The sequence below is a fragment of the Cyclopterus lumpus genome, chromosome 17 (genome assembly GCF_009769545.1).
Source record: "Cyclopterus lumpus isolate fCycLum1 chromosome 17, fCycLum1.pri, whole genome shotgun sequence".
Classification (NCBI taxonomy): domain Eukaryota; kingdom Metazoa; phylum Chordata; class Actinopteri; order Perciformes; family Cyclopteridae; genus Cyclopterus; species Cyclopterus lumpus.
Window position 1 is genome coordinate 13,502,953 of NC_046982.1, and position 27,840 is coordinate 13,530,792.

At 40.0% G+C, this 27,840-nt stretch overlaps 1 protein-coding gene across 1 annotated transcript in view; it reads right to left on the minus strand.

Moving 5' to 3' along the window:
• LOC117746777 (netrin-G1-like) overlaps window positions 1-27,031 on the minus strand; it is a 57,894-nt gene extending 30,863 nt beyond the window's left edge. Inside the window, exons 1-2 of the mRNA XM_034556082.1 lie at window positions 26,508-27,031; window positions 21,775-22,425 (exon numbers count right to left, since the gene is read on the minus strand). Coding sequence (XP_034411973.1) covers window positions 21,775-22,020 — 246 coding nt within the window. The 5' untranslated portion in view covers window positions 22,021-22,425; window positions 26,508-27,031. The remainder of the gene's footprint in view (window positions 1-21,774; window positions 22,426-26,507) is intronic.
• Window positions 27,032-27,840: the final 809 nt, after the last annotated feature.

Sequence of the window (27,840 nt, forward strand, 5' to 3'; positions counted from 1 at the left end):
GTGTATATAAATTAGTGGAACAACGGATCATAAAACTCAGGGTTCGGATCACAAATCCGATCAGCACAAAAGGAAAAAAGGGAACAAATATAACTTTTTGCTGATGATACTAATACTGGATCATTCATGAGCTGCTTAGAGCTAATGTAAGCAGGTCATAATTCCCTCTAATATCTATTTATGTTGTTGTGAAAAAATGTCCTTCAAACAACACTATATTTTACAAGAATACATGTGAACATATCATGATGATGTTATAATTTACCTCTGCCTTTCACCGAGCAGAGCCTGAAGGCATCATAATGTAATTGAAAGGAACCTTCATTCGTTGTCCATTAGCCTTTACTATCTCTCCTCAGGTCAATTCAAACACAGGTTGGTTGTTTACAATGTGACATTTTCAGAGATTGGCGAATACAAAACAATCTTGCTGATGTCCTGATCGCATATTTGATGTAATGTCAGTAAAACTTTATTTCACACTGATGGTTAAGGTACAACAAATCAAAAAGTTACAGTGATTATACCAGAGCTAGGTCTTCATTGCGTTTTGTGTTAGACTGCTTGCCTTTCCTGTTGGCTCCTTTTGATTATGTCAGAGTACAGCTCTCCCTGCTCGCTGAGGAGTAGGGCGCTCCACGGGAAACTAACTAATGAAACTTTCATTAATGGTGGTGAACAAGATTAGAAATCAAGGCCCACGCTGAAAATATCTGAAAAAATAACCATTTTATCGTTGTGCAGGAAGTGTTTTGTCCATTAAAAATGACGAATGAAAAAGGGGACTAACTGCACTCTGTAGTTAGTCTTAAGCAACTGAAATGTCGAAAAAAAGGTCGTTAAATATTTAGTTTGCATTAAGTATTCACAGGAAAAGTGGAATCCTAGAACACTTGTTAGTTATCAGGCTGCTTGCTGTAATAGTCCCACCCTAACGAATACAAACCATTAAAGCATCTCCCAGGTCAGCTGTACGTTGCCTTGACAGGTTATTTGCCTCTTGATTCCACATCATACTTCAATCACGTTCAGGCTAACTTGTATTTTATAATCTGAGCAAGCAATGTTGTCTCTAGAGCTGCAGGAGACTGTGACCCTCTTGTTATGATGACACCATGGTTCCCAAATTCTTGTTCAGCGCCATTCCAGCCTGCACTGCCACCCAAATTGCCAGTGTAATTGATATTCCTGTGTGGTCTTTCAGCTGAGATGGGAATGGAATCCCGATGAGTGTTTCTTATGAAACACGCAAAAGGACATGCATTTTTCATGGGCCTGTGTCTGCTCTATAGACATCCACCGAGTCTGGATGTTTTAGTGAGTGTTAGTGAGGAGAACGAGGAGCTCTTGATGCGTTTGTGTTTGTTTGTGAGAGGGTTAGAGAGCTCTGAATGTGTTTGCTTGTGTGTGCACATGCTGCATATATCGCTGTGTGAGTGAGTGAATGGCGAGAGAGTGCAAGAGAGAGAGAGAGAGAGAGAGAGAGAGAGAGAGAGAGAGAGAGAGCAAGATAGAGAGAGATAGAGAGAGAGAGAGCGCAAGATAGAGAGAGATAGAGAGAGAGAGAGCGCAAGATAGAGAGAGATAGAGAGAGAGAGAGCGAGAGAGGGAGCGAGAGCTGAAACGGAGCCAGAGAGCATAAGACACACTGCAATTGACATTCCTCTCACCTCTGGTCCAGGAACAATGAGGTTAAGTGCAGATGAGATTCAGATCAACTGTAAAGCGGTTCGATAATCAGCAATCATCCGACACTCTACACGCAAAATTATCTAAAGGTGAGAAGAGTGCTATCTGCAACATTACTCGCTTATCTCTCTGGCATTGCAGTGCATTCAACGGAGACTGCCTCTTTGTTGGGCGAAGATCACTGGCAGGAATACTGATAAGCAGACGCCATTATATTTTATTATTTGGAAAAGGCCTCTTTTTGTCTTTGTCGTTATTATATTTTGATGTTTTATCTTCTTCACAGTTCGATGTTTGTATGACTTCCCTGTTTTTAGATACAGATCTTCTCTGCGTTTTTTTTTCCCTGTGGGACTGTGATATGCTATTAGCGCCTCAGCTACAGCAGAAGCGATCACTATGGGTTGAAGTAAAACAAGACTGAGGGATTGTGGGTCACTAGACCTGCTCAGATGACTTAAAGGAGCGTTGCATGATCCAATTAGGAGGGAAATAAAGTGTTATGCTGCTAAAACAGAGTGAGAGCATAACAGAGAGTGGGATGTCGACAAAATATAAAACAAGTACTGCGTTTGTGTGTCTTTGAAGGAAGTATTCTCCTCTCACGCCCATGCACACCCACACATGAGCAAAGTCAACATGAAGCTGAAAGCAGAAACTCATAAAGAGAGATCTGAAAGAGAGAGTTAAGGGGTTGTAGAAAGAACGTTTGCTGCCTGAGTTTGACCACGGGGACAATCAATTATATCACACTCAGAAATAAGGGTTCCAACGAACTTATAGTTGTTTCATTGGTTTGTGACAGTTAGGTTTGAGGCAGCAGCGCGGTGGCTGCTTTGCATCTTCCGAAATGGGAGCCTTAATCACAGACACCACGAAGAACCCAGACTGCAGCGTCCGAGGCTAATGGGAAAAAAACATTTCCTGCCTAAAGTGTGAGAAAAGAGAGAAATTTGCTTCATGATGGCAGCAGAAGAAGTGTTTAGAGAATAGTGAAATACAAGTCATACATTCAATCCATAATCATTCTCTCATTGCCTGCCTCGAAATTGTTCACATGTGGGAGCTGGCAGGGGACAAACCTTTCATAAAAGCTTCTTTCATCATTAATAAAGGTCAATAATGTGAAGACACTTTTCCAATTCAACATTAAGTGACATGTACAGTATTTACTTGTTCCCAAAAGAGCCCTCTATACTGGAATGCTTTCAAACGAGAGGTGAATGGTGAAGGTGGAATGATGGAGAGGAAGCAAAGGTTAAGACCTTTCATTGGATTTCCTGTGGTGCTTATTTAACAACAAAAACAGTTCCTTATGACGATCAATACCTTCTGTGGTCATTTAAGGCCCAGGGCTTCAGTATTCTGCTGCGGGGAAGCTATTGAAAAACAATAGGCACTCTCAGCTTGATCCTTTACCTGTGATCATGGCTGTGGAAGAGAGAAATAGTCTGCAGAGAATTTGAACGAAACTCGAGTTTTGTACCAAAATGAGATATCTACCAATTGACCAGCCCGTACAGAAGAATTGCTACCATGAAAGTATAATTTAGCATGGATTATATTTAAAGGTTATATTATTATTTGAATTGAATATGTTGATTGTTTAATTAGAATATTGAGAGATACATTTATTTATTTTCATATGTATTCAATATTGTAAATATTGTAAATCTGTGTTTTGATGAAAGTACCATATCACAGAATATTCTGTCTATATCTAACTGTATGATACGATCTGTATGGCATATATTTCTTATGCCATGCAACTTTATTTAGTTATATGAATCACATGCAATATGTTGTGGAATATATGGGTTAATCTCCAATGCATTGTTAAGAGGAGTCCCAGACAGAGGGGCCTTTCTACAGTCTAAGAACTAACCTTGATGATGTCATGCTGATGTGAACAGGGTTAACTCAACCTGAGCTCCACATTTATAACAGAGTCTATGATACAAACTGGGATCGTATGATCTATCCTTCTATCTTTTGTATTACACGTGTCACCTCTCCAATATATTTTGTTTCAACAACGCACAAGATGTTTTCATGCTCCATATTCTACTCATCATAATACTTTTTCAAATTCTGCCCTAGGTTTATAAGTTTAAACTTAAAGGATCTCCGTTAGGTCCAATCAGTCAGGTAGGCTTCTTAGTCTACACGTATTGACATTACACACAGTGCTGCAAGGGCTTCTACTGGCTTGCCTCTTCTTGGTATGGCTGACATCTCTATCGCCACCATGGCGACTGTGTAACGGAGCCCAGCTGGTTTCTATCTGCTATATTATCTGTCCAGGGGCAGTGGCTTAGTGCAGGAGGCCTGAGCAGCAAGTCTGTGGCTGGTCACATCGAATGATGTCCTGATCTCTGCAGCCCATAAGGTCAATCCAATATGAGGGTGTCACACAAGGAACAAGGAACACGAGAGAGAGAGAGACAGAGACTTGAGCTGGGAATGTGCATCCGAATGTCATTCACCAGAATATAAAGCATGCAGCACATTCCAGCTGTCAGATTGTCACGAAGGCTCAGTGGATGTTTAAATGTAATTTCACGGTTGTGTTCAATAGTTTGAAGGTTTACATTATAGTAATTAATGAACCGTGACAGAACAAATAACACAACCAAAATACATCTGTTGCACACTGATTATATCAATAAAATCTTTGAGATATTGACACAAAAATGTACTAAAAGTACAGCAATTTGTTTTCTCTCCTAAATGAGCTGCACTGACGGCACAAAACCTCCAAAAATTGTGCATTTACAATAAACCTGCACACGCACGTACACAAGGATGTGGTGTGAAGCAGATGTTTAATTGAGAGAGTGACATAAGGCCGGTGGGACTGACATGGCTCAACCTATCGTTGATGTGCCTTTTGACACAAGTTGTGGCTCAGGAGATAAATCCTCTGGCCAACGACGGCTCCAGTTGAAGGATGTGTGCAGGCAATCCAACCAATCAGTTTAGTTGACAGATTTCTGGACTTGAAGCTCAGCTCACAGATTGAACTCAACACAGTTGTCCACTCAAGCCATCTCTTTTAAAGCGAGCTTGTTATTTCACCATTGTGACATTTTCAAGTTTAAACTCATTGCTTTGTTTCTCTGTGACTCACATTTTTGCTCTGTAAATGCTTTAAAAAAACTAATTTAGCTTGACTTCACTTTATCAGGAAACATTTATATTGTGCTAGCAGGAACCAAAAGGAGGCCCGCAGCATATAAAGAGTTCCTTCAGTACATACATTGATAAGCAGTTCCGTCAGAAGCCACAACACTGGAAAGGTATAATGATGACAATTATACAGCGCAGTTTGTCGGAAATCATAACTATGGGTCAATCAGATAATGACTAATTACATTTTGATAAGTTCTTTATTCGCCAGAGTTTCCACGAACCTTCTCGCCTAAATAAAATCGGCACATATACAAACTGCACTTCTGCATTAATACTTATTGATACTGTGCATGCAGACATGCATGCACAGTATCAATGATGACCGACTGTACATCCATCCTCTGTCACTCTATATTCTCTATATACACCTACTATTTTTTGGTGACATTTCAAAAGTTTGCTTAAAATTCACTTGACAACTAAATGACAATACAGCTACTGTGACACATACAGTAATATAACATTAACGGGTGACCTGTGTGTACTTTTACTTCTTTGTCCTGAGTACGTTCCTGGCTGCAGAGCCTCTGTGGCTGCGAGAGAAGTCATTCCCACTGGACCCGAGGTGTTGCTGGATTAATCAGCCCATCACCCTGCTGGGCCTTACACCTCCTAACCTGCCGCATGACACCTGCAGACCTGTCGCTGGCTCAAAACCCCTCTATCACACCTCCGGATGCCCATCCTCATTCATGGGGTGCACCAGAGGAGAATTTGACAAATGACAGCTTGGTGATAACACTCGTCTGTGCTTCAGTGTTCAGGGAGTTGATCCGGGACAACGCAAATTAAGTTTATTTGAGCGGAAGCACCACAAACCCATTTTAAGACCACAATAAAATCTCAACCTTTAAACAAACTCTATGCCCTGCACATAACTGAGGATGATACGTTTGTTGTGAGATACAGAAGCCAGGCCAAAAAAGATGATATCAAGGTAGATCTCGTTTAGCTTTTTAGAAGAGGGAATGCTCAAGTGTACAGCAAACACAGGGACTGGGTGTTGATCCTTTCAGGGCTTGGTATAATCCCTGACGGAAGAGACAGCTGAGATGAGCCATGGTGAGATATTGGGAGAGTTGGAGCTTTGGCAGAAACTCAATAGAGCTTTAATGACCTGCAGTCAGGGCCAGCAGTGGCTCACAACAGAGCCAGGCTTCTCATTCTTCTGACCTTCAGAGGAATGAAGGGCAGGAGGATTGCTCAGCTGACCTGTGAGTGCACCATCATATTACATCTGTGGTTCAAGGGTTATGAACGTCTGAGACCTGACAACAGATATTGCCAAATCAATATCAAGTATGTACAAGCTAAAAGCATTATTGTGTACGTTTTTACCATTCTATGCAACCATTGGCTTGCATTCATATCTGTATAGTATGAAAATAAATTAGTGAAGTAATTAAGCTGGCTGTTCTCATACACTATTACTAGCAATTAAATTAAATTCAATTCAGTTTATTTTGTATAGCCCAATATCACAAATTACAAATTTGCCTCAGAGGGCTTTACAATCTGTACACATACGACATCCCTGTCCCAGGACCTTACATCGAATCGATGAAAAGTAAAGCACTAGAATTCATATATAACCTACATAATCAATTTGTATGTATCCACATAATCATGAACCAGGACAGGTTAGCATAAAGAGTATTGTAAAAATCGACAAAAATCGACTTTCACCCAAGAGGCCTCTGTTTGTGTCCTCTGTAAAAACCAAAAGTCAACGTTTACTTATTTTTTCACGTAACATCCGTACTTAAGTAACGCCATTTTCAGAGGCATGCACAGGAACACTGATCGCTTGTGCTGCTGGACATTGATAGGAAAGCGCACAAAAGATAACACACTTTTCTTTTTGTTTGAGGGTACGTTGAATCCAGTGAATGCCCACCGTGGTAGATTTTTATATTGTGACAAGCAGGAAAAAGAAATATGAGAATTAAACACAGAAATATGTTTCTTATCTTATGAGATCTTGGATACATTAAACTTTTCAAGCCTCTGACTAAACTAAACTAAAACAATCAGAGGAGGAAAGAACACTTATGAAACTACTCATAAATGGCCGTAAAATTGTTTCGCTTTCAAACTTTGACTGTGTTGCGATATATCATCATATCAATAACGCTAAGTTTGTGTAGTAAAACCTGCAGCAGTATGTAAGTGTCCCGTGTGAGGCAGCCAACAACATACACACATATGCATCTAGTGGTTCAGCACATCAGAGGGTGCAGAGGTGATGGCAGTAACTGCTATCGGCGCCGATGTCTGATCAAAACAAAAAGTTCTCCCGATGCTCGTGGTTTGATATGCCCCATCCAAAGCTGGAATGTAGCCCTCGCCAAAGCAGTCCCTTTAAGGACTCCAGTACAGCCAGTCTGGGCTTTTGAAGTGGGCTGCTTTGCAAATTAGCCGTGCCGCGATCCAGCCTTGATTGGGATTCACAGGACGCGAGTAGACGAGGGGAAACACACTCCACATTAATTAACACCTGGCCTCATTATCGGTCCCACTGGGGTAAATTTAACACCGCCTTATTATCATGGGGTAGGGTGGTGGACTTTCATGTGTGTGTGAACTAAATCAAAGCCATGTTTATGTGTATTTATTGTTTCTGTGTATTTGTTTTTATCTGATTGTGAGCATACTTGCATATTTCCCTTTGTATTAGTGTGTGTGGCTGTGCGTCTCTGTGCGTGTGAGCTTGGGTATGTGTGGGATTAGATTCCCCCTAATGTCAGGATTCAATAAAACGCTTTAACATTGCTATAATAAGAGGATGTTTAATTCTCTTTGCTTCATCTCTCCCTCTCTTTGCGGCACTCTGTATTCCAAAGCAGCCTGTGGATGAAAAAAGCTGCCTGCTTGTGTGGTAAAATATTATATCGCAAGATATGTCAAGATACTTTAGAGAGAATACTTAACACGGGCAGATATGTGTGTAAAATAAACACGTCAGATGAAATTTACAAGCATCTCTTTTGATCCTGTAGAGATAGAGCATGGCACTAACAATGCCAGGGTTGTAGGTGTGTGTCTCATTGGCTTTATCTTGTGATAAAGTTGGCCTCACCCATTTGACAAGATTCCTATGTGAGACATATTACGGGTAATATTTTTGATGGGATCGTACTGCACAGTCTTTTAGTATGTTGTCTAACATGATGGCCGTGAAAAAGTTCCCTCCATACCTTTTCACATGCCTGCATTTCCTACAGCAGTTACTGTCATCAGGCGGAGTCAGGCCACCTGTTGGTTAGTTTATTTTATTTGGAAGATAATAAGATATGAAATGGATTTCCCTCCACCAGGTTTGTGTCCTTGTCTGTGCAGTGTGTATTAACCTTGGTGATGTTTGCTTATTGGGAATGTACTTCTTTCTTACTTTGTGGTCGTTGGCAATCTTGGCTGAAGGGGTAGTCGCTCTTTATGTGGTATAAACACGGTTGTTTAGTAAAGGTGGGTTAGAAAATGTGGAAGAGTTTCTCACCTTAAAATATTGCTGGCATTCAAATGTTTGTTATTTTGCTGTTAGGAACAGGTTTCAGTGTGAATTACCCTCACTGGTTTGAATAACTCCTGTGCAGTGGTTTAGTCCAATTAGGCTTGCAGCCAGGAGGGGCAGATAAATGCACTTCGGCAACAGGCTCGTTCAAAATGAGTCAGGCCGTTGCAGAATCCATCACTGGAGATCGATGTATAATGCATGACAGTTAGATATGTGTCTGACTTGATGACTGTCTTTATGCACACGTGAGCAACAAGGCCACAGTTTTTTAGAGTCAGGTGTTGCAGTCGTTCTCCACAGACTGCAAGACCCACGGCATTATGGGAATCGCCTGGCTGCCCCCTAATCAAAGAGCTGATTGGCTCTAAGTTTTGACAACAAACAAAAATAAATTAAAATGTTCTGTGTAATTGTAATAATTAATGCTAAATTATAGACCATTAGTCTCATTATCTGTTAACAAACACATCTTTTGTGGTTGATATCAATAATACAAGTAATTGATATACTTACATTTACAAAGTGCTTTACAAGGCAGACGTAAAAATAAAGGATAGAATACAATGCCAGAAACACACACATTTCCACATATTTACAAACAAATCACAACAAGGTCTGCATCCTTCAGGCATCCAATAAGGAAGCAAATATGTATGTGACTTCCTGTATATTCTTTGAAGGTTGTTGGAAACTGTTTGCGTTGACCGCACAGCAGGGGGTGTTTTTGACAACACCCCCTGCTGTTGCCTCCTGATGTCCACTTTCCAGGCGAGGCGCATCTCGAGCGAGCCTATTGACTGTGGGGAAATTGGTTGTTGGGACCAGCGCGAGTTGAGTCTGCGTCATTTCAGTTATTGTTTCAGCATATTTGCTCCTTGTTAATGTTTCCCGGGAACTTTTCTTCCTCTCCTCTGTTTCTTTGTGATGTTTGGTTCATAAAACCACCACCTTTTGTGTCATTCTTCAATTCAACATCTTCTTTTCCACTCACCTCCAGTGAGTACTAAAATCCTTAATTAGTGTATAATTACGACCCATGATGTTACATCAACACAGCATTATACTTGTGTACATGCACTGTAAGCCAGTTTATTCTAGAGACGTGGACGTTTCTCAACACTAAAATGCATCGGTGCAGTGACGGAACATAATCGTCTGTCTGGTTTCATTTCAGCTCGGTATGAGTTGTTACTGTGTTTTACAGTCGCACTAGTTTCTCATCTCTCTTCTGATCTTTGTCTTTCACCGAGGGCCGAGGACAGATAGGTCATTCAAATGACCAGCAGTCCGCTCACTTGTTGCTTATTTCGGGAAATGCAGTGACTTAAACCAATTAAAAGTAGAAGAGCTTTGAGTAAGGAAAAGTCTGCGAGCCATATTGGAAAATTCATACGGTGTAAAATGCCACGGATATTCAGGAAGTGGCCAGTCTTAGAGCTGCGATGTGAACACCTTGTCTGTGTAGATCACAGCACACTTAGATGCATTTGAATTGGAAGGCCAGTTAAAATTCACACCTCTAGTTTATTGCCTCATTTATATTAACATGTAATGTGTTTGTCATATGCTCAACAAATATGAGGTACTAAATGTGTTACAATTAATGTTCTTATAATTATGGCTAGTTTAGTACCCTTTGTATGACACAATACTAGCCTAAAAATACATTGTATGTTCATATATGAAGCTTATGTGTTATATTTACTCCTATTTATTACCTATTTACATAACTATTTTACATACACAATACATTTCCATCAAGGCCAATATCAAATGTTAAAGCCTTATTTTTTTGTTGATATAAATGGCCAAGTCCTTAGCATAGGAAGCTGACCTTTGCTTAGCAAGCAGACTCCTGTGTGTACTAAATCTTGATTGTCATTGATCACAATAAGTGTAACGATGTATTATGCAGCACAGCCTTGATTACATAAACCCAACTTTCTTGATTTTTCTTTTTCACTCTTATCAGGCCAAACACAAAATGAAAGTGTAATCCATTTGTTACCCCAGAATGCAAAAAAAAAAAGAACATTCTAAAATCATTTAATTATTGATTTTGAATTTTGCTAGTTTCATATAAGCAGCTTTAAAATACATTAGTCTGCCGCTGAGGGATTCTAAGTGCTCTCTCAGTAAGAAGAAAATCAGAGGACACACTTTTACAATGAGATTCAGGGGTCATCGCAGAGAAATTGATAGAAAACTGGGATGAGCCAAAGAAAGAACAAGAGCCAGCGAGAGTGAAATTGCGGCATTGTTCATCAGTGTGTTAGCTCATAGTGTGTCAACTCGTCCTCCATCTTTTCAATCTGCATAGTTATTAGAGGCTTTTATTAATTTGAAAGGCCAAATTGAGGAATAAAGCATTACTGAAATGTCACCCTTTTTCACTGAGCATGATGACATCCCACCAGTCATTCTTCCCATCTGCACTTCCATCCCTCCTCTCTCGAACTACAGCACAGTCTCTTTAAGTCTTTCTCAGAGATCGATACGGCTTGACAACAGGATGACTGGGTTTCCTGAGGGGAGGTGGGTCACAACGGTTGCCTGTTATCTCGCCATTATTTCTCCATTTCAAGTCTTGCCCCTTCGACTAGGCTCATGATTTCTTAAAACAACAACAAAAAAAATGTATACAAAACATAAAAAATCTGCCAGACGGCCAGTGTTCCGACTTTTCGGGAAGTCTAGAGGGAACACAGTGCAAAGTTGATGTGCTGCACACATTACAGTAACACCGTAAGGCGTAGTTCAACAGTTTGTGAAATACGCTTATTTGCTTTCTTTCTGAGATCAATCTCATGGCTGAGTGTAAAGTATAGCACTGCAGATGGGATGAGTTAGCCTAGCTTAGCATAACGACTGGAAACGGGGGGGAAGGAAATAACTTGGCTCTGTCCAAACATATCCATCCATTTCTACTGGATGGATATCTTGCAGCACTACTGCAGCACTTCCTATCTGAAAATAAAAGCTTTGTGATTTCAAAATAGTAATACGATTTTTTAAAACATACATAGATAAATGTCTAAACTAACTGTGGCCCAACTACACATTTGTTGAGTTGTGACGTTTGACCTTGTGTTCGTTCAATAGTCTTCAGCCACTAAAAACAGAAGCTCTGGGTATAAATATCACACATTTAAAGAACTACCATCATAGATTCATAAAGTTAACCACACAATTGACTACTGAGTAAAATAATGTTCCAGGACTGGATTTTCATCAATATTAAGTGAAACAACAAGACAAGACTCTGTGAGACAAGTAGACAAGACCAAACCGAGCATGGGTGACATGACAGGATTAACACTGCTTGGCAAAACATGCGTTGGGCACAGTGTGAAAGAGAGAGAGCAAAGGTTTGATCCTTGTGTCGGGCGAGTTTATTAGAGAAAGGGCCATATAGTCTATTGTAAGATTCTCTTGTGTGTAAGTGCATGTAAGTATAGAGGGGCAATAAGGGGGAGTGGTTAATAATACGTATTATAATCATCATTATTAGTAGAAGTATTATAATTAATAATAATAATCATAGTAGTAATACAAATACTAACTAAAAATAATAATAACAACAACAAATAATAGTAATCATCGTAATCATAACATCATACAATTATAATAAAGTTACAAAGAAGGGGGAATGAATAAGTGGTTCAGGGTTGATTAGTGATGGCCCAGTTCCATATGTACGTAGACACATTTACAATTCATTACAATATTTCTTTGGTTTGTTTTATTCTTTTAAAAAATTTTTTTTTTTAAAGACCGGCTTTCTAGTTTTTTGCATCAATCAAATGTCAATGTCAGTTTTACAGAGATTTTTGTACTTCTGAAACAAGCAACTTCTGCTTTCACTTTGGCGCTCTACTGCTGGAGAAGTACTCAATTATTCCAATATATATCACTAGTTGTCAATCTACATCTACGTTCAGGTAAGGTTTAAACTCTGCCTCTGCGTCAACTCACTGTCAAGTCTTGGCTCCAGCCCTTGAAAAGAAAGATAATTAGTGTATCAGAAACATTTTGAACTTTGCCTTCATGTGTAAATATAAGAGGAAAACATTGTTTAAGATAGTGATATCTGTGTCATGAAATGTGTTTTGCAAAACAGTCACATGCCATCCTTAACAGACGGTGAAAATTGAGTTTCTATCTGTTTTCAGAGCCTAAAATTTCACTATGTAACACTTGGCCAGGGCAAGAGACACTACAGATTTGTGTTACCCGACAGTAACCTCGTCAATATCATATTCAAGCTCATGTTTTGGAATTGCCACCAACACAGACTTTGAGGTTGAAGCTTTCAAAGTGTCCCATGAGAGAACTGCTTGATGGCTTGACACATCTCAGTCTGGCCAAAATTATAGGCTGTAAGAGGAAGTCCTTCACATGCACATACACTTTGAAGAAAAAAACCCTTTTGACAGATGAGTTTTTTTGGGCAGCAGCAGAGAGCCAGCCTGCCAAATAGCTTTGGAGTAATTAAATGACTGTATCTTTTACAAGAATCCCATTCAGCTTGTCGGGCATAACATGGTGCTGAATGGGTGTACAAGCATTGAAGGCTCAAAGTATTCAATTCAATGGTGAAGGAATTCCTTTTTATTTATAAGACATAGGGTAGATAGTCTTGTTACCCACTTATTTCTTTATTGATAAGGTAGCAGAGCTTAGATGTATATGGCAAAACTGGATGGACAGAAATCCCTCTGAGCTGGGGAGTCGATCTCAAACCAGCCGACGCCCACGGGTCACCACATCAACGTAATCAGTGGAAAAGAACTTCATCCAAAGCTCTCAAAATACTACTGTCTTGCTGGTATTGAGACAAGCTGAAATAACAAATAGTGTCTTGTGTACTGAGGTGCAAGACAAACATGCTGATTCACCAATTAAACATTTATGCTTGCCTTTGCCAAAAATGCGTTGGCATGTGAGTCTACAAAAAAATTGTTAAATGTGGCTGGGACTACTGGATGAAAGGAAGCTGAGTCATAGCGTGAAGTAAGAGAATATCCTTTGAATCATTCCCAAATAGCATCTTATCTCCTGCAATTTGGGTCCTGAGGACGAAATGCTAATGAAATTCAACTTTGTCATCCTGTTTAAAAATTCAAACCTAAAGGGGAAAAAAAGGATTTATTTTTCCTGAGTAAAGTTTGTTGATCTAGAATTTTAAGAGATTACAACTAGGGAGTCAATTCACTTTTGGTTGGCTGATTTTCACAAACTTGTAAAAATACAACTATCAAAATCACATACGAACAGTGTCCCAATGTTCTGTATTTCAATATTTGATCTATGTTATTTTTTTTCTTCCACAGGAAGTAAACCTATTTAACCTACCTAAAGAGTGCTCTGAAGGTCAATCTCTCAAATAATACAATATGACTTCACTTTGAAGTGAGCAATTACAGACCGTGTAAAATGAGCATACAATGTTTAGTTTTCTATAGGGTACCTCATGGCATGTGAAGCTACCAAAAGAGAAAATCTGTATTTTAAAATAATACAATATTCAATTAAATATACAATATTCACAAGATGCCCTGTGTTTTGCCTAAAAATAAACAAAGCAAAGTGAATGTACAACATACGTATAAATCTGGGTCATCATCTTGCTATTAATGTTGTTTCTAGACGATTTAATCAATAATCCCTAAATATATATATATATATATATATATACATATATATATATACATATATATATATGTATATATATATATATATACACATATATATATATGTATATATACATATATATATATTTATATATCTTCCTTAAATATAAAAAACTAATAATACAAAATCAAATACTTTCTTCTGATGGTAGGGTAAGGTGCCACGGTTCTGAAACTGCGAGGAAAAAATCATGCCATAATGAATAAATGTGTTCAGTTATCTTTGCCTCACTTTAACTAAATGTGCCTCGACCAGCTGTGTTAAATAGAAATATATGTAACAAGGTTCACTGCATCATATCAAATACAGGGAGCAAACATAACATCCAATTCTACAAAGGTTTGACAGTCGGCCACGCAGATCAGTATAATCATAAGTCAGTGAAATTCGCAAATACAATATACAACTGTACAATCTGTTTCACAGCATGAACTATTTATACAAATCATTATGGATATTCAAGAATTTGAATAGGTAAGATAATCTCCTGTATATGTATATCAGACTCAATTTGTATTAGTAAAAGGAAACCAGCTGTTATTATCATTTGAGCTAAGAATGCAATTATATTCCTACATATACCTGCATAAAATATTCCAAACTGGCTTTTCAAGTATTATGTGTACTTATACTTTTTTTTCAAGAATAAATGCATATAGGGGCTCCATTTAAGATGGCAAACGTGCATTCAATCGTTAAGCTGTTTGTGGTTTAGTCGAACCACAAAGCCCATCAGTTTCTTTTGTATACTCATGCATAATTCATCTGTGTTTGTATTTACAACCATCTAATAATGAACATCTCACAGATCCCAGGGAAGTATGCCAACATCTCTCTATCTGTCAGGTGCTCGCCTCATATGGAGCATCCTACCCCCACATGTTCAAACACGGCATTGATATGCTGCATCATCAGCTGGCAGAAAACAAGGGACAGGGAAATTAAAAAGCCAGGAGACAAAAGAGGTGGCAGGCGAGTAAAAGAATAAATGATAACTCCCCCCCCCCTCCCCTTCTGGAGCCAGGGGACATGTTGCATGTCATCCTGGTGTCTTGGTACGCAGTGGTGCGGTGATGATGTGCTGGGCTGGGCCAGTTCAGAACACAGTCAAGGGCAGAGAGTTGACAGGAAGCTAAACGCTCCAACTGTTTCCTGTCCCCAAACAAATAAAAGAAGGAAGGGTGTAGGGCTCAAAGAATGAGTTTCTGGTATGACCTCTGAACTGCTCCAGCATTTAAACAACTAGAGATGGAAACATATAATAGATGTTTCCTAGAGTTTGGGACTTGGGCAATTAATAGAAAGAAGAATGACTGCGTCATAAACTTCCCATACATGACTCATGTGTTCTGCAGAAAGGGCATCTTGACCCAACTGGAGTAAATCGTGTGTCAAGTCCTTTCGGTAAGCTTGGACCCGAAGGACACCCTGAAAGAACACAACATGTTTGGGAAGCAGGAGGGGCTCTGGTTGCTGATTCCAACAACTGATTTGATTGGTGGAAAGTCTGATGAGGGGGGGCTGAATTTACACTATAACTATATGCTAAAACATTGGACTTGTTGAATGTTGCCTTGTGCTCATTAAAACACTTCCAGCTGGGTTGCTACTCAACGTCTCTCTGCTCGTCATTTTGGCACAACAATTGTAGGTTAGGTGACACTGCACCTGTCAGTCATGACACAATATTATGATGATTCATAAGACATTTTAATGGACTTCTCACTACAGAGTAAATTACATACTGTTTAAGTTATAGTCGTCAGTGAATGAGTGAAAAGGGGACTGCTTTTGGGCATATCTATCGGCTCAAACACAGATGAGTTGGCTAGTTGGATTCAAAGGTTATTACACTTCACTTTTAGTACAGGAAGGGAACTCAAACCTGTATCCTAAAGGTTCATGTGACCCGTTTGCAATAGCAAATATATTTGATGGGATTTTCAATGTCAATAACATAGCCATTTAAAGGTTGTTGCCATTTCTGCTTTCTTGGACAGATATCTTGGAGGCAGGGGAGAGAAAGAGGGGATGACGTACACCAAAGGGCCTGGACCGCTACGGTAAGGACTCAGCTTTGACATGTGGTTTGTGTGCTGTACCCGTTGAGCTACGGGGTGCTCGACATTCATACATTAAACACATCTGCAAGTATACCAAGTATAGTAGAAAAGCAAAACACAACAAAGACTAATGGGCAGCATATCTATCTAAGGAATCTAATACTACAAATAGTATAATACTAATAATATTAGTGTAGGCTAATGTTTATCTGCAACTGTGTGGAAATACCAGGTTTAAACTAAATTAATAGACATAATAATACCACTTTCACATTACCAGTGGTCATTTTTCCATTGTTGATATAAATAAATTATTGGGGTAGCCTTTAAGTTGAGGGAGAGATTGTGTTCTTGGTTAATGTTAAAAGTCAACAATAACTAGAAGCACAATATGGAACACATTTACATTTTCAGTATTTAAGCTAAACCCCAACCTTTCCCATTCCTTACCCCTGTCTTTTTGGCTTAAATGAGGGATAGCATTTATATCGTGATACACAATTAAGTTGTCTAAATCGATAATAAACACACATTTCTCAAAGAAATCTCATCTTTTTGCTCCAGAAATCTTCGTTAAATGAGAGGATACTCTTTGTCAAGTGTTTGCTTAACACAGGGGTGTACAAGCCCATGTGGTTATTTAATATAAACTATTTATAGAGATATATGTCTTTATCGAGATATGAAAGGCCTATATTGTGATAGAGGATCTTTGCCAAACCACCTAGTGGGAAGTGGGATACAAACGGTTATACTTCCTGAAAACTGCCAGTGAACTATATCCAGGCAGCAATTACATTTCCTCCAAAATGTAACTGGCAGAGCAAGTTAGTAGTATTTAAACATATTTAGTAGGAGATAGAGTTGAGGCACTGGCCATTCAGCAGACTCACTATTTCTGGCAATGACCTCCCACTGAATGAAACAACGGTTCCTTTCCTTCTCTTGTCTATAATCAATTCATTTTAAGTCTATTACAGGAATTCTTGTGGGCATGTAAGACAAAGATTAAAAGTTCACAATGACCCGGCATTGCCAGCAAAGATAAGGCTGCTGCATTGACTGTCAATAACGTGGCAGTCTCCGAGCAGCTTAGTGGGAGCTCTCGTCTCGTCTTCCTTCCTAAGCCTCAGAGGAGGCCGTGTGGTGAACTGGCAGCCGCAACTCCTTTCATCCATTCTATAAAGTTCAGATGAATTACACGAATCTTCCCAGTTAGACTCGGATTTTCTGGAATAAGCACCATTACTAAATCGGTCTCTCAAATGTTTATACAATTGCCAACGTAACGCGGAGGATCAGCATGGCTGCAGATACGGTGGAGCGTGTGGGCCGATGACTCCCAACTCATTCATTTAGATCTCCTGCCAGATCACTGTACATGTTGTTGGAGAACAGAGTGTCTTTCAAAAGTGGATTTTCCCTGCCACGTTTCAAACCACTGGGTGAAAAGTTCTCTAATGAGCCGGGTACTAATCCAAACACTACTCCACCGTGGCGGTCTCAGTTAGAAATGCTTGTCAGGGTGGCCTGCTTAACAAAACAGAATGTATTTACCCAGCAGATTCATATTGTGAAAATGTTAAGATGCTGCGGCAGCCATCTGCCAAACGCTTATTTACATGTTGTGAGATAAACACGCCCGTGCCCATTACTTGGCAATCACAAAGGATTTGGTTTAGCTCTGAATTGCATACAAATTAAACCTCCTCTCTCAAAGAAGACGAGGCCTGCTACTTTTGTGAATTGCCATTAAATCCACCAAAGCCAACCTGATTTGGATTTGAGAGGCGGAGAAGTGCTGAAATGAAATTCACTCTCATGTATGTTAACCCTATCAGAAATTATTCTGGGAGGTTTCGTTCAGCATCCTTGCATTAACAGTTATTGTTCATCAGGGTGTATGTGGTGCGATAGTGTATTAATTGTCTTGTCTACAACCATTCAGAAGGGTCTAATTGGATCATTTGTGATCACTTGTTACCATTAAAATGCTGAATATGAAGAACAAAATGTATGACAGAAATATTATAGAAATCAGGAAAAGTAATGACAATTATTGCAGCCTTCCTCTTAAATTACAGCATATGTATTAAAATGTTTAACTTGCACACTTCCTCATAGTTGATAAAGACCTGGCCAACGTTGTTGAGTGATAGTGAGTGACAATGCCACAGGGCACTACGGGAGAACAGCCTTAATACCGACGCATTTTGAAGAACCCCTGAAGGCCTGCAGCTAAAAATATAAACAGGGCTAACTCCCTGATGCAGAACACCTGTCCTAGACACTGTTTATTCTGGACTGCTTTATCACTTGTCCCAAAGTCTCTAGAGAAAACAGACCTGGTATTGGAACCAAAACCAAAAGGGTGTCTTTACTATTTAATCCAAAAAAATAATAAATAAACAACCTCAAACCTTAATGTATAAATGATCCACTCTTGAATGATGAATGCACTTCTGATGAACAAAATAGTGTGGGTGGCATAACTATATTCAGCAGAGCTTATTTTGAAAAAAAAAAAAAAAAAACCTTGTTGAGCAACAAATATCGTGAATCATAAAATCATAAGCGCGAGCCAGAGAGAAGGGACGGGGAGCGAGCCATACAGGATTCTTTGACCATCCGCTATGAGGGAAACCAACTCCTGGGGAAAGTGATTAGACCAGGCTCACTGCAGGCAACTTGGTGATTGACTAAAAGAGCTCATTTGCATGCTGCTCTCATCTCCAGCAGACTCTCAGGAAGCACCGTTGGATAAGGTCACCAGTGTCAGTCTGCCTTTGTGCCAGCCGAGAATGTAAACAGATCAAACGCACAACAGCCGTTTAAGCGAGTGCTGGAGGAGCCTGTGTATTTGATCATCTGGACAATGATGACCTCCGATTTATGTCAGAGGTGATCCTGGCTTCCAGACAGTCGGATATAGAGACGTCAGAACAGTCACATAACCAAAACCTTTTAGTCAAGGCAAGGCCAAGCTTGACTGTACACGTTGGAATATTTTGAATGTAAAATGTTCAATTCTATCCATGAGGTGAACAGGAACACTCTAATTATGGCATGCGGATAATCCTTGTCTAAAACAATGCAATTGGAATTAGATTTTTTAATTTTTAATTTTAATTTTTAATTTTTAATTTTTAAATTATTAATAACATCTCATTTTGGCGGTTCCAGGAGGTGAGATAGTTTTTGCCAACAGTCTGAAATAAATTGGCAAACATTGGCAATGTTGACACCTAATAGAGAATGTTTATCATGTTCACCATCTTATTTAAGTGTATAACATGCTAACATAGCTCATTACATACTCGTTACCCAGAGAGGTCGGAAGGATATATCTGTTTTTAAAACGTTACGTTTCTATGTAAAGAAATTTGGGACAACATTAGCAGCGTATGTTAGCACATCATTAAGTAGCATTAGCATAGCTATGACACAGTAGCTACTGAAGGTATACTGAATGTATACACATGCTGCTTTTGCTTTTTAATGACTGAACAGTGAATAAAGACCTACCCGGCTTTACAGGAACACTGTTGTCAACTTCATTGACTTCTGTTGTGATTGCCAGGCGATGTGGTTAAATTAAATGTCCATAGATAATGTTTATGGTGAGAGTGAAGTTATTGACAGTGTTGGATCCATGATTGCTCTGACAGCTTGACAGAGTAGCAGCAGGGGGCGGGGCTTAGCTAAGGGCACAGTGTTTCTGTGAGCTAAATGTTAATGGCGGTATCATAACATGCAGACAATTGCAACGCTAACATTTACCAGATCACGTTTACCATGTACACCATCATAAACACACAATGTTAATCTCATCCACATGTGCTCTCCTTGCTGAGGTGGAAACAAAAGATGCAGAATAGTCCCGCAGCACCTTACTGGGTGTGTAGCATCAGCTATTCATGTGAGTGACATTATTCTAGTGCTGGAATAATGACGATAACCACATCATCCACCAATGTCAAGAAGAAAAAACACTTGATTTGGTAGCCTTCTGCTCCTGTAGATGTAGCTTAACATTAAAGTAGACTCAACGTTCATGTTTTGTTACCATAATCTAATGATTCAACAAATGTCCAGCTAAACCACTTGGTTATTCAAATGTAACCAGCCACTAACCACACAGGGTAATACAAGCAATGGCTAAGCAAGCATTACTCAATAAAAAGTGGCCAGTGAGTGACCAGTCTCCTTCAATAACTGACCTACAATACTGGTGAGTAATCAGGTTTATATATTTACGAGTAATAGTTTTATCTATAGATGTATACATTCAATATGGAAATTGTGGAACAATAAATATACACCATAATCTGACAAGGAAATAAAAAAAATAAAAAAGTCAGTATGAAGTGACAAATTATGAAAATAGTGAAAGGATTGTGTATGCAGTATACTGAATATGTAATTATAACTCCAAAAAGAAACATGGACAAAGTTGTGACAAAGCATCTTTAACCACCAACTGTTTATGCAATTTAACTCCCTATGTCTCCATTTTGCTCTTTATATTCTCTGTGTTATGTTAATGTTGTGTATTTGGGATAATCAACTGGGCTGATAGAGATTTCAGTGTTCGTTTTGATATAAAGCTTCACAGCACGTCACACATGACTGGCGGCCGGCTCCTTTTTCATCCAACACTGGCATTAAATGTCCCAATGCCATCTGGAGCTGCGAGGATAAAAACTCTCCTTTTTAAAGATGCCCATTTTAATTGGTAAATATTTACTCCAGGAGCTCTCTGCGGGCACACACCGCTTTTAATGAAGCACTTTAAAGCCTATGGGCTCTCGCTGTTACTTTGAATGTGATTCTAAACAAATGCAACCTGGGATTGAACTGTTGATAATGGTTGATAAGGGTAAATTCAACCACAACGCTGAACATTGAAGTGAGCCTGTAGTGCATAATAACTTGTATCAGTACAATTACAGTGTCTGCGTGGTTGTGTGTGTGTGTGTGTGTGTGTGGCATATCTGTGTGTGCTCATGAATGTTGGACTGGTTGGCAAAATACAATATCACAATATTGTTATTACAGTTTGCTGCATATTTTAGGTGCGGGACAAAAGAACAACACTTAAGTTCTGCTATTGTATGCTGCGTTTTGCCAGAGAGTGCAACATCTTCCAAGGGAGCGCAAAGAGATTGCAAAAGAAAGTTTTTCTCCCATCTCTAAAATTGTCCTGTCGGTGGCTCCATTGAATTTACAAGATAGATATCACACGACATTTGTGACATTATGTTCAGACGAACCTCAGTACTATCATAAATATGACTCCCCATTTATCTCAGTTAGACCAGACAGATGAACTCAGAAATGTGATGTTATTGTTATTCATTCTCTGTGACCTGTTGCGTATTTGTACTGTACGTCATCATGTATGCGTGTGCATGTATCTCTACACCTGCTTCTCCAAGATATGTGCATATATTGACTTGTGGCTGCGCTGCTGCATGTTAGCACTTGTACAAATGAATCTCTGCTGCAGTGGCAGCATGTTGCCTTGTATGCACTGCTCTCCATCCCTGACCCAGTATGCTGTGTGATCCTGCCTACGGCCTCATTTGTCTCCATCACGGGACAGGCGAGGTTGCGACTCACCAAAGCGCAGTACGTTTCAGGCGGATCTCCACACGTGATATTTGGGGGGTCGAGGGCCACTCGCAGGTACTTTGTCATGTCGGTGGCTTCTGGCTGACAGGCCATGTAGTCCCACGCCAGGCCCTCCTCTGTATAGATCTGGGACTTGCACACGTCATAGTGTCCCCAGGCCGCCGGGTAATGTTGCATGGCATGTGACATGCTGGCGCACACCGCTTGCAGAGTGAACAATAAAGGCCAAATCATCGCTGATCTCGTTCTGTGTGGTTTCTGTGGAACTTCGTATTTTTGTTTTTATAGCTGCTACTTCGTCACAAAAAGGACAATATCTCTGAGAATTTTCTAATTTAACTGCAGCTTTGAGCGGTGCAACAGCGCATTTGGGAACTGTGGCAGCATGTTGCTACTGTTGTGTGAGCAGCTTTAGGCAACTATTAGCCACCATTCAGTTGTTTTGTATTTGATTGCTGTCACTTCTGCCTGGCTGATGAGATGTGTCAACAAGGACGCTTCTTCACAAGTGTTGGGCGTTGATGAAAGGGTCAACCAATGGTCAGATGTGATGTGCAGAGAGGAGTGACACTCCTCATAAGTCAGTGGCCGTCAGATGTCGTAGCGTGATCTCATGCCAATTGTGGTTTTTGCAGCATCCTAAAAGAAAGGAGAAAAAAAACAGTTTGATGAATTAAACGGATCACAGAAAAACATTTGAAACACTTTTATCTCTACTGTAATATTAACAGACGTTCCACATGATTTAAGGGCACTGAGGTGAATAAGCAGTGCGTCGCACTACCTACTACTACTCACACATACGTAGTGTATACACAAACACAAAGCAGTCCACTGTTTATACGTATCCCTCAATAATAACCTTGCCAAAATCACTGTATACTATTCAAATCGAGCTGGTTCCGCCGGGCCTAATCTCCCTTTGATTGTCATACAAAAAAACTTATTTCCATGTGTCAGGTCACAACATTTAAGTTATTGCTTTTTCCGATTCTCCTGCTCCTTTATAGTCGAATGTAGAGTTGCGTTTGTACCAGTGCCTCCAGAGGCATTTGGGAAATATTAAAGTAAAATTGGAAGACAGAAATGGTCTATTTGAGGGATAGTTCGTTTCTCTGAGCTATCACAAGCCATCAGTCAGATGGCCTTACTCATCAGGTAATGGAGCCTGGCAGCAGTCAGTGGAGACCCAAACGGTCTCAGGTATAACGCATGTGCGGGGAGAAATAAAACGTAGCTGCTATATTCAGCTGCATGCAATAGAGTAATGACGATGTAAATAGGAGTTAAGTTACTGTTGACTGTTAATGTTCTGAGATGGCTTTAGATTTGCCTTTTGTGAAAGGAAGTCCATGTTGCCATGAGTGAAAAATGGACTTTCCCACTGAGGGCACAATTTCAACGAGCATGTAGAGTTATCCTCTTTAAATGCCCATTAGAGGTTTACAATGTCACATCACATTTATACCGCAGATTCAGATTTAAAAAAAAATGCCTGTCACAACCAGCTGGTACATGCAGTTGAGCCAGTAACTTTCCAGTGAACAGATTTACTCTCTACCCTCTCGGCTAAAGCTGTGACCGACAGTCACTGCTGAAGTAAAAAGTTTTAGGTAATATGTGGTTCGCTACTTTTGTCATGAGACACATGAGTTTTTATCACAAGATTATCTAGTCAAATGAGATTAAATGACAAAAGGAGATCAAGTTTAACGAGTGAAAGAAAGATTCAGATCAGATTTGGGAAATATAAATTCCTCCGAATTAGTTGCTACGGCTCACTCATGCAGGCTGATTTCTGTGCTCCCTGCTGGTATGTCGGCATTATAATTCATTATTTTAATTTGGCCATCTTGAACATTTTGACCACATCTAAGGCAATTACTGCTTCCTTTCTCCTATCCTAATGCCCATTTTACAAAATGACTACAGGCGTGAATACACTCCAACTGTAATGACAGATGTTCATCTGAGCCAGAAAAGTGATCTGCACTGTCATTCAGGCTCGGCACAGTCTTCAAAGTGAGCCATGTCAGGAGGTATGGATGGCAGGCTTCATTTGACAGACCTCTGGTGGGACTGAGAGGAAGAAACTGGTTGGAAAAAACCCATACACTTTAAATGTGCTCACGTCAATCAACAAGACTCTAAAGAAAAGGCCAATTACACCATGTGGAGCAAAATTCAGAAACTTAAATGTCAGTTACAGATCAGAGATGTGTAACGGGATGGACCCTTCCCAACTCCCATGGCCATACACATGCACTCACACACACCTAGACGTACCCTCTTTCTTAATACTGATGTTGACTTTCATTATAAAGACAGTCAAATTAGCTGCCAGCTGCCGTGTCATAGAGGGCGCTTATCTTATTTTTATTTAATAGGGAACATTCATAGCTAATAAGCGGCAGCAAATAGAGCTGACCATGGGAATATTGGATTTAAATCCATAGACACTTGGAGTAATGAAATCTCTCAAAATAAAAGGAAGGTGACAGGATGCTCAATGAATCTCTGTTGGCAGATACCATTCAACATCAGAGCAGAAGTAAGGTGAAAGGAAAGAAAAAATAGTGTATGATATGAAATCAGTATTGCACACAATAGATTATTTCTGCATAGAATAAGTGTTCTGACACCATTTAGAAAGCTTATGTATCACCAGAAACTATAGGGGTAAAAACATCAAACAAACAACACCAAATATTTAGTTAAAATTACACAGTGAAACTCTAAATGTAATATACAGCCACGGTCTTCTACACTTCATTACCCTGCCCCTGCATCCGTACCTCATACCCAGTGGCACTCACAATGCAAGGAGGGGCACAGAAATGTCATAATTTCACTGAGAAAAATCCGAGGTCAGATTCTATATTAAATGGCATCAATATTTGAACAGCTCTCCGTATGCAGGGAGAGAGAGCCTAGAGCTTAGAGTGACCACCCCCCCCCCCCCATCCCTCTTTTTCTCCACTTGTTTTCGAAGCCTCTGAAACACCCCCTTGTGTCCGCTTGCATTCCATCCCCTGGGCAGCTCAAGCATGGCAGAGTGTTTTAAAAGTCAGCAGGCAGCCGTGCCCCGTGGCTTATATTGGTTACAAACTCCCAGCCAGTCTCTTAAAAACCATGACGGATGTATTCCATTCATTTTATAGTAATCCTGCTAAAGTGTGGCTATGTTCTCTGTCTGAGTGAGGCTTTCTGATCGCCTCTTAGCTCCCATACAGGGCAAAGTGAAGGGGAGCTGTCCATGGTGCTGAAATATTGGACACTAAAACTACTCTTATGCTCTACATTAGACGACCAGTGCCTTAAACATTGATCTCTATGATTTCAAGAGGACACTTTTATTGATTTCAGACTAAAACAAACAAAAAAAGCCTCTGACAGCATTAACAGATGCTCCTTATGTGGTTTATCCTGCAACAATTGCTATTTATTTTCTGTATCAGCACCTGGTCAGGATTTTGGATGTGCACAGATACAATAACGCCTCATTGTGGTTATTGATTTCGCTGATTTCCAACCAGTAACTTCTGATCCACAGCCAGTTTGAGCAGACTGATGCTTTGTGGCTGGCTGATGAGCGCAACAATAAATGGGTTAATGCTTCCAACGCTCTCTTTGCCAAGAACCAACCCTTCCATACGAGTCCCAGTGGGATCGACTGGCAAGCAGCATGTCTGTACTGGCATGTATTTCTCTTCTTATTGTATTTCACTCCTCCGTTCTCTCTCTATGGGTCTCTCATTCAGTCTCTCAGTCCTGCTTCCTCTCGTCAAACCCTCTCCACTTCTTTGTCTCCTAACAGCATATTTTCTGCACTACACGTTCAAACATAAGACATTGGAATTAACGTAGAAGGGCTGCACCTTTAGCCTCTGCAATTTGACTCACTTTTTTATTTACAACTAGGAGTGACTGCGTTTTCATGCAAATATCTTTCTCCCTGATATGGTGGAGACAATGTGAGGTGTGGAGCCCAGCCAGAGAGCCAGCCTGCCTGCACCACTGCCACACATGAAGTCTGATGCTATACATTATTCAAAGTTCTTCTCCTGAACCACTAACATGCAAAAATGCAGTTGCATGTTGCGAACATCTTAAAATCCAGGACATGTAGCATTCATGCAATCAGATAAACAGGACAGGGATCAAGGGACAAGTCCAATAATTTTATATTGTGTCAGGTCATATACACATTTTAAATCAAGATGCAAAGGAAGCAACCATTTGTCACAACTTAGACACTTAACAGAAGCTGTGTGTATGTTCTGGGTCAAATTTTGCGCAGAGGCACACCTAGATCTGACTTTACTGAATGCTGCTCAACAGGTCAAAGACACATTATTACATTTATGAAACGACTGAGGATAATTGAGATACATTTAGAATAACAGCAGCTTTAGATGAGGTGTATACAATGAAAATCCAGATATATAAGCTCCCATATCTTGCAAATCAAAGAACACCATCTCGATGCAATCAAACTTTTTAGAGAGGAAAGTGATGAAGCTCTGTGGAATGGGTTTATTCTATACCATGAGCCGCTCATTCCTTATTCATGTACTCCCCTTCAAACCTGACAACAGTTAAGGTTCCGCCCATGAAACGGCTCACTGTAATTACCATGTAATTGCCCATTTAGTTGCGATTGTCATCATCATACACATAACGGTTTGCAACCTGAATGCTCAAAACACAACAATACTCACATTCAAATGCGCTTCTGTGACGAGCTGCTCATTCAACAAGTTATTTACAGCCAGGGTTGTTGCAGAAATATGTTGATGCGCCTTTGACTGATTCTTCTCGCTCTAGTTTTACCAGGTGGATCACTAAAGGCGATTGTATGCGCAGAAAGCGCGCATTCACACGGAGAGCACAATGTTTTCTCTTTATTTCAACTTTTATTTCAACTTTTGCGTCCCACTACTGCAACCCTTTCTTCCAAATAAAGTCCGAGGTTTAGACTTTTTCTCTCGCGCTTACAAACGCCGCCGAGAATCGACCGGTGTCCACACAAGCTGTTTGGCTTTACGCAGCGCGGCTCTTGGCGCAGCATTCATCGGAATGGCGCACGAAAAATACGTAAAGTAGCCGTTCAGGTGATTCACAGTCGCACATTCACTAAAGTCCATCAACGCGCATTAAAACATCCCGTTGGAGAGCAGCTCTTGGAGTTGTTTAGATAGATGTCCTAGCCCGGCCGACTTGTGGACGAGAGAGGAGGAGAGATAAGCGATCTTCCTCAAATGGAGCCACTTTGTCCAGTTACATGCGGCCGCTCCGCTGGGTCCTAAAGATAACACCGACTGGTTTGTAAATCCAAACTTCAATAGATGTTTTACGCAGTTGTTAAAATTGAGGAACTGCGAAAAACGTTCACCCTTCCCTGGAGTCATTTATTCTAACGGGAGATTCAGCCTCCGGATCTTATATCTTTATACAACTCGTTGCTAGAACAAAGCAAGTAATTGTATCTCGATGTGATGCTTTTATAAATCCCCGAAAATTGAGTTTCTCCCTTCTGTTCCCGTGAAAAAAAAGAAAAGGAAAAAAAAAAAAAGCCTGACACTAATCTAAATAGAGACACCTCTGCGGTTGCACGAAAGTGCAGTCTTATATTTTAAAGTTGCCCGATAATTACTTAGCGACGGGCTGCATCGCTTTTTGCGGCATTGTCCAACTCCAACAGCTGCAAGCCTTCAAACATTGTCGACAACAGCATACAGTAATACATAAAACAACAACAACAACAACAATCATCACACCGGTCAAATCAGACCTATGAGCAATTACTTTTTATATCGCAATTTAGGAGCGATAACATAATGGTCAATGCATGTGGAGAGTAAACCCACCGAAACTTAAGAGGCAAGTCCTAAGGGCAGAAATTCAAAGTACAACACAATAAGAATTCAGCCTAAATGGCAAGAGTCGGATCCTTGAAGAAATATGAATGAAAACAACTCTACATGAAAATGCAACATGATTTGGTTGTTTGTCTAAATATACGACCCGAGGTCATATCATTTCCACCCCGAC